The 12,042-nt window shown below is 53.5% G+C and overlaps 3 protein-coding genes across 4 annotated transcripts; 1 reads left to right on the top strand and 2 right to left on the bottom strand.

Annotated features, from left to right (window-relative positions):
• Positions 1-416: 416 nt before the first annotated feature.
• On the bottom strand, positions 417-1,736 carry PFDN6 (prefoldin subunit 6). The gene is made up of 5 exons (XM_025990701.2): positions 1,662-1,736; positions 1,379-1,516; positions 1,058-1,128; positions 854-978; positions 417-645 (listed from the first exon to the last, which is right to left on the bottom strand). The coding sequence occupies exons 2-5, from the start codon at positions 1,440-1,442 to the stop codon at positions 516-518; spliced, it is 390 nt and encodes a 129-aa protein (XP_025846486.1). The 5' UTR covers positions 1,443-1,516; positions 1,662-1,736; the 3' UTR covers positions 417-515.
• Positions 1,737-1,762: 26 nt separating this feature from the next.
• On the top strand, positions 1,763-9,803 carry WDR46 (WD repeat domain 46). The gene is made up of 15 exons (XM_025990697.2): positions 1,763-2,173; positions 2,278-2,490; positions 2,600-2,680; positions 2,825-2,937; positions 3,062-3,149; positions 3,278-3,339; positions 3,597-3,701; positions 3,789-3,939; positions 4,057-4,192; positions 4,386-4,485; positions 8,340-8,653; positions 8,802-8,896; positions 9,057-9,152; positions 9,306-9,419; positions 9,533-9,803. Exons 1-15 carry the CDS (start codon positions 2,105-2,107, stop codon positions 9,632-9,634), a joined length of 1,839 nt encoding a protein of 612 aa, XP_025846482.2. The 5' UTR covers positions 1,763-2,104; the 3' UTR covers positions 9,635-9,803.
• Positions 5,212-11,944, bottom strand: B3GALT4 (beta-1,3-galactosyltransferase 4). Of its 2 annotated transcripts, none has more exons than XM_072729554.1 (2): positions 11,810-11,944; positions 5,212-11,543 (listed from the first exon to the last, which is right to left on the bottom strand). In XM_072729554.1, exon 2 carries the CDS (start codon positions 11,518-11,520, stop codon positions 10,369-10,371), a length of 1,152 nt encoding a protein of 383 aa, XP_072585655.1. In that variant the 5' UTR covers positions 11,521-11,543; positions 11,810-11,944; the 3' UTR covers positions 5,212-10,368. The 2 variants fall into 2 exon arrangements, with proteins under 2 accessions (XP_072585655.1, XP_025846483.1); XM_025990698.2 differs by having other exon boundaries at positions 11,683-11,815.
• Between the last annotated feature and the right edge of the window lie 98 nt (positions 11,945-12,042).

Below are 12,042 nucleotides of genomic sequence, written 5' to 3'. Positions count from 1 at the left end.
AAGTGTTCCATGCTGGGATTTTAAATCAGCCTAAGCTTCATTCAAACAAATTCTAGAACGAGACTAAGATGCTGGGGCTTTCTGGAGGATGACAAGAAAGCATAAGCAAGAGGGTCACCACATTTCACCCTAGGGTCTCAGTTTAGATTACCATGAGCTCTGTAGTTAAACTGGCCTTCCCAATGATCGTTGTGTGGTAAATGCTCTTCTCATGTTTCCTAAGGGGCACGCCAACCAAGGCAAGCGTAGTGTATATAGGCAAGTAGGTGTGAGACGTTTCAGATTTTAGTCTCAGTGAAGAAAGGAGGATTACTCTGTGGCAATTCCAGTCACGAGAACTGGGACCGAACAGAGTAATGCAGGTGGCATATATATAAAGTTGAAGGGGCCCAAGGAAGAGACCATCATGACAGGAAGTGGCTGGTCAGAAAACAGCCAGGGGTTTTCACATTTTATTAGCTACAAGCATAGACCCTTGAGCTGCCTCATTCCCTTCCCGCCCCTCCCCCATGGGGTCAGGCCTTCCCAGAAGCCCCTGCCTTGGCTGCCTGGGCCCTCTGGAACTCCTGCTGCAGCTGAGCCAGGGTCTCCCTCTGTTGCTCTGACTGCCGCTCAAGGTCCCGGAGCTGGGATTCGTATCGCTTACTGAAGAGAGGCAAGAGAGACAAGCAAATGAGAAATTGATGAGATTTACTCTTAAGGGTGCTGACGGGTTGGACTCCCCCCTGGACTCTCCGTCGAGGGTTTGAGGAAGCAGGTCAGACAGGGCTACCCTGGAACTACTCCAATGGCTCCTCGACATTCTACGCTGGGGGTGTCCGGTGCCTTGCAGGGTGTCAGAACAAAGACTCACATTTCAGCTGTGATATAGTCCAGCCTCTTCCCCACTGTGGCACGAGCCTCTCCCAGCTCCTGTTTGACCAGCACAGGGCCCAGAAGTTTAAAGACCACGTTGGATCCATCTAGCAGGGCCAGCTCCTGATGGAGGGATGGGACATACAAGGTCAGAATCACTTCCAGGACAGGTCCCTTCTGGCCCGGCATATCCCTCTCTCACCTCCTTCACGATATTATTTTCTGTTAGCTGCGCCTCAAGCTTCTGTCTCCCCGACATGGATTTACTCAAGTCTGGGGGTTAGGAAGAAAGGGTTGATTAAACACATCAAATGTGCCGCCTGACCCCAATCCTGGTGAGAAGAAAACGGAGCTGAGGAAGTAGACAAGGAGGCGGCAACAGGTCAGTGGGTGGGGACGAGCTCCGAGATGGGGAAGGAGCTGCACGCGGGGCCTCTAGTGGGGCACAAGATATTATCTTGGTTTGGCTTTGGGCTGTAAGTGAAGGGTCTGGGGCGAGGCCGCGCCGACGCTGCTCCCTTACCCTTCTGTAGCTGCTGATATTTCTCCACTTCTCCCTGTAGCTTCTTCTGGATTAGCTCAGCCATGGCGGGGACGGGGAGTGGGAGCGGGCGCTGGGTCTCACTCTGGGAGGTACCTAAACTCCCCTTTCTGGCCCGGCCTGCGGAAAGGACAGCACTCTTGCGAGGCAGCCTCCCAGGGCACCACAGCCTCTCCTCGTCCCAGAGAGCCCTCCACGCAGGCCCCAGGAGGTGGCGGGCGCAGCAAGACCCCAAGCCCCTCAACCGTAACCCAGGCATACTCACGTTCTCGCTTCACTATTACTAAACCTGGAAGTAAACAAAGAATGCTGGGAAAATGAGGCGCCGGAAGCTGTCTTCTGACGCATGCCGGGAACTGTAGTTTTGGCACATTTAGTGAACGGTGTTCCCCCCAGAAAACTGGACTCGGGAGGTTTTAGGCAAGACAGGGAAACGGAGCTGGAAAGAGAAACTGCACCGTTACTTTGTCCCCAGCCCCAGACTACCTTTCTTTCATTACTCGGGCATAAGCGGCTGCTCGGGATTGCGGAGCCAAGACCTGCCCCGCCCCTCGAGAGACAGTGGGCCCTCATTCAAGATGGCGCTCAGACGGCTTCAGACCTGGTAGGCACTGATTGGACGAGGGCCGGCGGGCTTCCGGGAGTTTCCGAGCGGTCTGTGGACAGCTGAGAGGAGTTTGCACGTGGGTCGTCGTTCCGGTGGGCTAGATGGAAACAGCCTCCAAACCGGGCAGAGATGTCCAGCCCAAGAAGGCCAGACTTCAGACCAAGAAGAAGGTAGAGACCTCGCCAGGGTGGAAGGGAAATTTTTAGCTGCGGGGTCCCGGGGGTGGGGGGGGGGCGAGGGCTATGGAGTGTTAGAACTTGTGATCTGCCCGTAGAAACCGCGGAGGTACTGGGAGGAGGAAGCCACTCTGACCGCTGCCGGAGCCTCTCCAGGGCCCCCTCGTAACAAGAAAAGGAATCGAGAGCTCCGCCCCCAGAGGCCAAAGAACATTAACATCCCAAAAAAGTCTCGGATCCCCGGGAAGCCTCAGTGCCCGAAGAAACCTCGAGAACAGAGAAATCTTGAGCCTCAGAGAAATTTGTCCGGGGTGAGCCTGGGACCTGATAAGGTGGTGGGGCAAGTTGCCTTGTACTTTACAGGTGCGATGGTTGGGGTCAACCCCTAACCTGTCTGCTAATTGCTTTCTCCTTCCCCAGGCCCAGGATCCATTTCCAGGCCCTGCTCCCGTCCCTGAGGAAGTGGCTCGCAAGTTCCGTCGCATTGACAAATCCAAAAAGGTGAGGACCAGCTGGGAGTGAGGAGGGATTGCAGCCTGGGAGAGCATATGAGTGAGTTGGATGAAGAGGAACTGTGTGACTCTCCTGGCACCCCACATAACACCTGGTTCTTTTTTCATTACTCTCCTTCCAACGCTGGTATAGCTGCCACATTCGAAGTCGAAAACACGAAGCCGACTAGAGGTGGCTGAAGCTGAGGAAGAAGAAATAAGTATCAAAGCTGCTCGTTCTGAACTGCTCCTTGCTGAGGAACCTGGGTAAGTGGATCCTAATGTGGACCTCCCCAGGCCCTGCTTGATGGGGCTTCTCGTTCTCATTTTTACGTTGGTACACCCACCATGTATTTGTAAGTTTTACTGCAACCCTAGTGCTCATTCTTAGGTTTCTGGAAGGGGAGGATGGGGAGGACACAGCAAAGATACGCCAGGCTGAGATTGTGGAGGCTGTGGATATTGCAAGTGCAGCCAAGGTGAGTCTGAGGTTGGAAAAGGGGCCACTGGTGGCACAGAGCAAGATAGAAGTGGGAACTAGAGGTGGGAATTACCAAGAGGAGCCCATTCTTCCGTGATTTTTTTTTTTCACTTTTCCTTCTCTCAGCATTTTGATTTAAACTTGAGGCAGTTTGGACCCTACAGACTGAATTACTCCCCAGTTGGGAGGTAAGATTGGATATCAGTGACTCTTGAACTAGGATGTGGTTCATCTCCTTAACCGTTTCAGCCACACTCACCTCAGCCATACGGTATATGTTTAGGCTGATGACGTGGGGATGGTTCTGTGATTTGTTTGCATATGAGGGTGAGCATGTAAAGCATCTCCTTATCTGGAGAGGCGGGGCCGGTGGGGGCAAGACCTCATGGTCTGAGTCAGGGTGCTTTCCTGTATTGACATGCTGCCTGTCCCCCACCTCCAACAGACACCTGGCTTTTGGAGGGCACCGGGGTCATGTGGCCACCCTTGACTGGGTAACAAAGAGGCTCATGTGTGAGATCAACGTCATGGAGGCAGTGCAGGACATCCGGTCAGTGGGGGTGGGGCATCTCCTTCCTGACTGAATGACAGTCCCTTGACCCTCTTTCCCTCGTAACCACTCTTCCCCTCCTTCCAGGTTTTTGCATTCAGAGGCACTGTTTGCTGTCGCTCAGAATCGCTGGCTTCACATCTATGACAACCAGGGCATCGAGCTCCACTGTATCCGCCGCTGTGATCGAGTCACACGGCTGGAGTTCTTGCCTTTCCATTTCCTCCTGGCCACGGCTGTGAGTGCCTCTGGAGAGAAGAGACTGGGTGGCAGCCCATGAGAAGACTGTTTCTTCTCTGGGATCCCAGTAGAAGGATGGAGGGCAATCAGGACTCATTCTTTCTTGCTCTCTCAGTCAGAGACAGGGTTTCTGACCTACCTGGATGTGTCAGTGGGAAAGATCGTGGCAGCTCTGAATGCTCGGGCTGGGCGGCTGGATGTCATGACTAAGAACCCTTACAATGCTGTCATCCATCTCGGACACAGCAATGGTTGGTCTCTAGCTGAGCTTTGACTCTTTGACCATCCTGACCTGCTTTGCTTCCTTGTTTGTACTTTGCACGTTCCTTCAAGTAGCCCCTATTCCTCCCTCTCGTTACCTCTTGGTCTTGAGACCCTGTCTTTCCCAGAGGTAATCACCTCAGTGCCTGTTAGTGACTTTGGCTCCTCTCCCCTGACATCTAGGTACTGTGTCCTTATGGAGTCCAGCCATGAAGGAGCCACTGGCAAAGATTCTCTGTCATCGGGGTGGAGTCCGGGCTGTGGCAGTAGATTCTACAGGCACGTAAGTCACATGTTTGGTCCTGAGGTGCTGAGAACGTCACAGCTGGGTAGAAAGGTATAGAAGGCAGTGTACCTTTAGGAGCACAGACTCACAGTCAGGCTGTCTAGGTGTAAATCCTGGTTGGGTAGCCCAGATGGCTCAGTTGGTTAAGTGTATGACTCTTGATCTTAGTTCAGGTCTTGGTTTCAGGGTGGTGAGTTCAAAGCCTGTGTTGGTGGAGCCTACTTAAAAAAATAGTAATAAAGTAAATAAATCGTGATGGTAGCCACTGATTGGCCATGTAAGTGTGGGCACATTCCAGAACCTCTGTGTGCTACATGCTTTCCTTACCCCAAGAGTATGGATGAGTATCTAGCTCAAAGGTAGAAAGCTTTCTCTATAAAGAGCCAAGTAGTAAAGATTTTAGGTTTTGCTGGCCAAGAGGCAAATTCGAGTGTGTTATATAGGTACTTAAGTAATGAGAAAGCATCACGAATTTTTAAGTGATGAAATTCAAAATATAATAGTTACCAAGTACAGGTAACTATTTTTATAATACAGGTCTACTAATGGGAAGAATTGGATTTCTCTTTTTGAGGGTAGCATTTTGCTCAGTTGAGGTTCATAGTTAGTGTTCTAAATCAGCAAACTCAGTTGCAAATGTTTATCTGTTAATGTCAGTCTGTGGAGAGATTTTACTTAGTCTTTGAAAACATCTTTCACACAAACAATGAGATAGGTGGCACATGAAACGCTGTCAAGTTGTAACCATGTCACTGAGTTGTAGTGCACCCACAGTGGTGTAAAGAGATGACATGCCATACGTGATGTTGGGTCTTGACTGCTCTCCCGGGCTGTTGTACAAAGCAGCCACAGAAGAAGCCAATGAATGAGTGTGATCGTGCTCCAATAAAACTTCCTCTGTGGCCACTGAAATTTGAATCTCCTATATAATTTTCGCCTATTTCAAAATATTTTTGAATTTTTTCCGGGCACTTAAAAAAATGTCCAAACCATTTGGAGCTTGAGGGCCGTCCAGCAGTAGGTGGTGGGCTGGATCTGGCATATGGGCTGTAGGTCCCAAGCCCTGGGGACCTACACATTAACACGAGTTAAGGCATGGTGCCCAGGGAGCATGGAGCACTGGGTTTCACCATTGGTATCAGAAGTGATCATTCTCTTTAGGCCTGGCTGGTGATGTGAGGGGTAGGAGTGGTGGGCCTGCTCTGAATCTCTACTCTTCGGGAGTTTGCAGGTGCCCCGCTAGGCTGTGTGAGGTGTGTGTGCACATGCATGTGTGTGTATGTATGTATGTGTATACCTGGTACACTGTTCCACACAAGTTCTCTCTGATGGGATTAGTTAGTGTTCCTTTAATACCCCTGTCAGGCACTCACATATGAGGACCTGCTGCAGGCTGGGCTCTGCTGCAGTTCTGAGGGGTACAGGGATGAAGGGGCCATGGAAAAAACAAAACAAAACAAAACAAAACAAAAAAAAAAGGGGGGGGGGCCATGGAACTTGCCATGGTGTGGTATTCCACGTTATGAACAGAGACGGGGACTGTAGTTTACGGAAATAATTAGCCAGGAGGTGTATTTAGTTTCTGCTGAGTTGTCTTTTGTCACTTGTCACACCAGACTTAATGTGTCCATCCTGGACACAGGATGGTCACAGTGGGTCAGCCCACTCGCAGATTCCTCCTTGCTAGCTCTCTTTTTGCTGTATTTTCCTGTCACCTAGAATTTGACTTCCTGTCACCTGGCTACATAGCCTTATAGTCTTCGGCTATCTGGGTGCTTTCTGAGTGCCCAGGTTCTGCTCCTTGCTTTGGTGACAGAACTTCATTACTGCCTGTGACCCATGAAGTCTTGGCTGCTTTCCTCCCGAGAGTCCCTCCAAGGTCTATTTCTCTCCATCCTTGCTGTCTCCTGTGAACACCCACAATGCTCACAGCCACTTTCCAGACTCTGGTTCTTCTTCCTCGGGGTGTGGCCTAGGCTGACTTTCCCACAAGCTACTTACCTCCTTTTACACTGCTGCACCGGAATCTTCTACATGAAGTATAAACTATGTAACTTTATTTTTAAGTAGTCTTAAAGTCAGGAAAGGTTTTAAAGAAAGTCTGGTTTTGGGCAGCCCTGGTAGCTCAGTGGTTTGGCGCCGCCTTCAGCCCCGGTGTGATCCTAGAGACCCAGGATCGAGTCCCACATCAGGCTCCCTGCATGGAGCCTGCTTCTCCCTCTGCCTGTGTCTCTGCCTCTATCTCTCTCTGTGTGTCTCTCGTGAATAAATAAATAAGATCTTAGAAAAAAAAAAGTCGGGTTTTATGAAAACCTTCCACATGCTCAGACCCTCTTTGTCCTCCACAATTGTTGTATCTTTGGAGACAAGTGATTTGCTTCAACCATTTTTATTCTATATTTTTGCCAACCTGGCTTTAGGAGAGTGCCTTCTGTGGGCCACTGAATCTAAGCTGTGGTTTGCCTTCCCTCTGGGCTGCTGTGGTCAGGTACTGCTGTGCCCAAGGCCTCATCCCTTAAGTTCCCTGAGATTTGGTCAACACCTTGAGAACAGCTCTGATCCTTGATCTTGAGCCCACCTCTTCTTATCTCTGGCCCTCCTCAGGAGTGCCTCAGACAAGCCACAGGGGCTCCAGAGATGAGGCTTACTGTCTGCCTTACGAGGCATTCTGGGAGCTTGCATTAGGATTGGGTTGGATTCTCAGACCCAAATTGTTGTCTGCCAGTTTAGAAGTGTGGTAGTGTAGCCTGGATATCTCCTGGCCAATGGGCTGGTGGTATTTGTGCAGGGGATCCCAAAGGTGGGTATGTGTGGGGAGAGAAACTAGCATGTGCCCTTGTGTTGTGGGTTGAATGAAAGGTATGACCCCGTGTCTCGGGAGCGGTCAGTAATTCCTGGTTAGCACTGATGTCTTTCCATCTGTTGGAGCTGGGGTCCTGATTGTCTTGTCATGTCTGGAGTCATATCCAGCTGGGCCTCTCTTCAGCCCCATCACAGGGTTAGTCCCTCTTGTAGGAGCCCTTCAGTCCCCTCTTCTCGGTTTCCCAGCCAAAGCTAAGAAGAGAGTCCATGGCCTATTGGCAAACTTATATCCCCTGGCCTGCCTGGTCTTCTGTCGGCCTCCCTCTCTGAGGAACAACTTGAACATAGAAACTCCTAACCTCTGAAAACAGACAAAACCTCTGTGCCTTCCCTTCTTCTGGGGAGACACAGGGTGGGGCAGGATCCTCCAGCACGTTATGTCATTGCTTCCTCAGCTTCTCTCAGGTCCTTGCAGTCTTCGGCTTATGGTCTTAATGCCAGAGAGTAGTGTTGATGACTCAGGGTTGGGTCTTCAGTCTCAGTTTAAAGAGTCCCCTGAATCTGTCTCCTTGTCATCCTCCTGACCACATGTCCCTCCAGTCCTGAAAGCAGACCTCTGCTTCCATCTCACCACCTCCACACTCTGATGTTCATTTTACCTGCTGTATGTGTTTCTTGGTTTTCTTGAGAATGAGCTAGAACAGCTCTAATCCCAGTTTTATTATGAAGTCCTCCCTGACCACTGTTGTCAATCCTTCTCTTTGCTGAGCCACTGCACTGTGTGTGTGCTAGAACGTCATGTTTTGGTATAGATGGGCCTGTGCACCGTAAACTTTGGTCAAGAGGACAGACAGAAGGGTCTTGAATTCTAGCCTGACGTGAATTCCAGCTCTACCATACCATTCACCCTAGTCTCCTTTCGCTGAGCTTGTTTCCCCATCTGTAAAAGGGAAATAAAAGTTGTTTTTCCCCAACAAGACTTCATGCCCGCACTTGGCCATAGCCCTGCTCAGTAAGCCCACACGACAGATTGACCTCTTTTCTGCCAGGTACATGGCCACCTCTGGCCTGGACCACCAGCTGAAGATCTTTGACCTCCGAGGGATGTTCCAGCCTCTGAGTGCTCGGACCCTGCCCCTGGGAGCAGGGCACCTGGCCTTTTCTCAGCGGGGACTGCTGGCTGCGGGCATGAGTGATGTGGTCAACATATGGATGGGGCAGGGCATGGCCAGCCCCCCGTCCCTGGAGCAGCCTTACCTCACCCATCGGCTCTCAGGCCACGTGCATGGTCTTCATTTCTGCCCCTTTGAAGATGTGCTGGGGCTGGGGCACAGTGGGGGCATCACCAGCATGCTGGTCCCTGGTGAGTAGGCTAGGAGATGGGATCCACGTGGATGAACTCTGGATGGAAGTTTGGGTTTGCTCAAGACAGCCAAGAGCAAAGGGCTTGGTGGAGCTGGAGCTGCTCGACTGGGTTCTTTTTATGGCTCCATGCTTCTCCCTTCCTCCAGGGGCTGCTGAGCCCAACTTTGATGGCCTGGAGAATAACCCTTACAGGAGCCAGAAGCAGCGCCAGGAGTGGGAGGTGAAGGCCCTGCTGGAGAAGGTGAGCCTGTGCTATGTGTGGTTTGGGCTGGGGTTGGGGAAAGCTTCCCATATCCCAAGTCTTGGGAAGAATGGGATTCAGCAGCGCCCTGGCCTCTGTCCTTCTTTGGGTCACTCTCCTATGGTTCTTGACCTGTTCTTGTCCCTTTGTGACACCTCAGGTGCCTGCAGAGCTCATTTGTCTGGATCCAAGAGCCCTGGCAGAGGTTGATGTCATCTCTTTGGAGCAAGAAAAGAAGGAGCGGATAGAGAGACTGGTATGGAGCAAGGCCCTGGTGCTCAAGCCTTTCTCACTTCTACAACTTCCCTCCCCCATGCCGTGTCCCCAGAAGTATGGCACAGGAGATGGGGGCTGCCACAGTTCCTGGCCTCTGAGGCTGTTCTAGGTTTCACCCTTGTCCCTCCCTTAGGGCTACGACCCTGAAGCCAAGGCTCCCTTCCAGCCAAAGCCAAAGCAGAAGGGCCACAGCTCGACAGCAAGCCTGGTGAAGAGGAAGAGGAAGGTCATGGATAAGGAGCACCGGGTAAATGATCATTGCGGGGGGTGGGCTAGGCATCCTACTGGCTGCATCCTCCTGCTAGTGCCTCTGCCATTGCCAGCCTGCCACATCTCATCTTGCCCCCTCTCCCTACCCAGGACAAAGTCCGGCAGAGCCTTGAGCAACAGCCACAGAAGCAAGAGAAGAAAGCCAAGCCCCTAAAGGCCCGGCCATCTGCCCTGGACAGATTTGTACGCTGAGCCGTGCTCCAGGATGGCCTGAGAACACCAATCTGTCCCCATGATTGCCTGTGGGGAAATGACCCTGTTCCTTGGAATAAGGAGAGGGCACTGTGCCCCTTCCTCAGCTGGAGAGAGACAGCTGGCTCCGGGGCAGGGTTGGTATTAAAGAAGGTAGTTTTGTTTTGTTTTTTTTGGATAATGTATGTAGATCGTCCTGGGGACCTGTTCCCCTCCCTTTGCCCAGCATGGGACTACTCTAGGAACTGAGGGGGTCATGGTATCCTGCTTTTACAACCTCACCCCCTATCTTGTCACTATGACCTCAGCCTTGTTCTTTAGGGGCCTTCCTCTTTCCCATGTCCCTGGAGATGTCCTTCCCATCCAGAATGGTCTGGCAGCCTCCAGGCTCCCCAGGTTTGCGTTGTTAGACTCCTGGTGAGGACTACGCTGCACTCGAAGAGGTAGACAGACAAGTTTATTGAGGAGCTTGTGCCCCTTCCCCGCCATAGCTGGAGAGAACAATCCCGGCATTGTTTTGCTCTTCCTGGTGACCATCACTAGGTCTGGCAGGCCAGGCCCCTGGATTTCTCCTGTATCCCTCCATCTTCAGTGTTAGATGGAGCATTTGATAGAGGAAACTGATCAGCTGCAGCCAGTCCGGGCTCCCTGTGTTGGGCCTGGGCCAGAGAAGGTTGTGGGTGTGCTGGCTCGACCCTCAGCTCCTCACTCCTCTACTATGGCCCCAGGCACTCTCAGCTATGAAGCCAGGCTATTACCCGACATCGCAGGATGCCCAAAACTTCCTGAAGCCAGGAACAGAAGGGTGTAGTCCTTTCCCCGTCAGAGCCGCCCACTAGCTTCCAGGCTTCCTGCATCTTCCAGGGGTCCAGTTTGTGGGATGTCAGCAGGAATTTCCCATAGCAGCACCGGTCCAAGGGATAGTGGGTGGCCCCAGCCAGCTTAACACAATGGGTTGGGGTGAGACCTCCTCGTCTTGCGCTCACCCCCACAAAGACATCCTCCAGTGGCAGAGGGGGTGCCCGGCTGGCCACTTTTAGGATGAGCTGCACAGCAGAAGCTGACAGCACGTACCCTGTGCCAGAGGCATAGGGTGGAAAGGGGCCCCAGGTGGGAGGCCACTGCTCCTCTGATATCTGGTGCTTGCTCCCTGGTGTCCGAGAGGGGTGCACCCGCCAGTGCACACGGCCCAGATACAGAAGAGGCATTGGCTGGCTCTTCAAGATGGACCTTTCTTCCCACTCTTTATCTCCAGCCTTAACCTCTCTGGGAGGCTCCTTGCCCTTCTCCCATTGTTCCCAACGGCCCCCTCGCCGAATCAGCTCTGATACCAGTTCGGGGACGTTGACAAACACATCATCATCTGTCTTGAGGATGTAGCGGGCCATAGAACAGTGTTTGTCTGCCCAGTTCAGCCCACTGAGGGTCTTGAGAGTAAGGTTACGGTAGGAGTCCCTGAAGGCCGCCTGTAAGATGTCCCCCTGGGCCGCTGCCTCCCGTACTAGGTCGATGTCGTGGGGTTCCTTGGTAGGATGCCACAAGCTTGGCTCTCCCAAAAGAAAGAGAATCTGCACCCGGAACCCTTGGGCCTCGCGCAGCCCGCCCCACGAAGCCCGAATGGCATTTCTTCGGTTCAGGTTCTCTGGGGCCGTGCACACCAGGATGAGCAGGAAGGGTGGGGAGCCGGGACCCCCGCACGCCTTCTCATTGGGAATCAGGAGGCGGGGTAGGGCCAGGGGCGGCCCCGGGGAGGCGGGAGCCGGGCTCAGGGAGGCCAGAGAGAGGCTCAGCAGCTCCTCCCCGATGCCCGAGGGCCCAAAGAGGGTCCAGATAATCACCAGCAGCAGGGCAGCAAGGAGAAGGCGCCGAAAGAGGCTGAGGGGCATGGTGTGGGGTAATCAGAAGTGACCTGGAGGGAAACACGAAGGCGGTTAGCGGGAGGAAGCCCCGGGTCCTTAACCGGCTACGCCTAGGCTGGAGCGGGCGGCTGGTGCGCGCGGCGGGTACCGGTGCCGGAGGGGGCCACAGCCAGGACTGCGGGAGGTTACCTCGTCGGGGCCCCGCCGCCCGAGCTCGGTTCCGAGATTTCGCTGCAGCGCCGGCCGCCCCTCCCCCGCCCGCGGTGGAGGCTGGGCCCGCCTCCCTCCCGGCGAGGGCGTGGGGCCGCGCGCACACCCGCCTCCCGGAAGCCGCTCCGAAGCTTCGCGGCTGCGGCGGACGCGGTACGGCAGGCGGAGCACCGGCGGCGGGAGCGGAGTCCGGAGCAGCGTTCCGCGGACGCAGAGCAGCCTCCCGGTGGCGGCGAACCTCTTCAGCCACACGCGCGCCCCCTTGCTGGGCCGCGGAGCCCAGCTCTTCCGGGTCAGCGATTTGGAGGATTTTATCCCTACCGGTAGCCCGCGACTTCC

The sequence above is a fragment of the Vulpes vulpes genome, chromosome 1 (assembly GCF_048418805.1).
Source record: "Vulpes vulpes isolate BD-2025 chromosome 1, VulVul3, whole genome shotgun sequence".
NCBI lineage: Eukaryota > Metazoa > Chordata > Mammalia > Carnivora > Canidae > Vulpes > Vulpes vulpes.
Note: the sequence above shows the minus strand (reverse complement) of the source record. Positions and strands in the feature narration are given on the sequence as shown.

What these genes read in the sequence shown, in the direction of transcription:
- WDR46 (XM_025990697.2), top strand. Translation starts at nt 2,105, where the DNA reads ATGGAAACAGCCTCCAAACCGGGCAGAGATGTCCAGCCCAAGAAGGCC. An exon ending in GACTTCAGACCAAGAAGAAG is followed by an intron (nt 2,174 to 2,277) that starts GTAGAGACCTCG and finishes ATCTGCCCGTAG; the next exon opens with AAACCGCGGAGGTACTGGGA. An exon ending in AGGAGCGGATAGAGAGACTG is followed by an intron (nt 9,153 to 9,305) that starts GTATGGAGCAAG and finishes TCCCTCCCTTAG; the next exon opens with GGCTACGACCCTGAAGCCAA.
- PFDN6 (XM_025990701.2), bottom strand. Translation starts at nt 1,442, where the DNA reads ATGGCTGAGCTAATCCAGAAGAAGCTACAGGGAGAAGTGGAGAAATAT. An exon ending in ATATCAGCAGCTACAGAAGG is followed by an intron (nt 1,129 to 1,378) that starts GTAAGGGAGCAG and finishes CCTAACCCCCAG; the next exon opens with ACTTGAGTAAATCCATGTCG. An exon ending in AAAATAATATCGTGAAGGAG is followed by an intron (nt 979 to 1,057) that starts GTGAGAGAGGGA and finishes TCCCTCCATCAG; the next exon opens with GAGCTGGCCCTGCTAGATGG.
- B3GALT4 (XM_072729554.1), bottom strand. Translation starts at nt 11,520, where the DNA reads ATGCCCCTCAGCCTCTTTCGGCGCCTTCTCCTTGCTGCCCTGCTGCTG.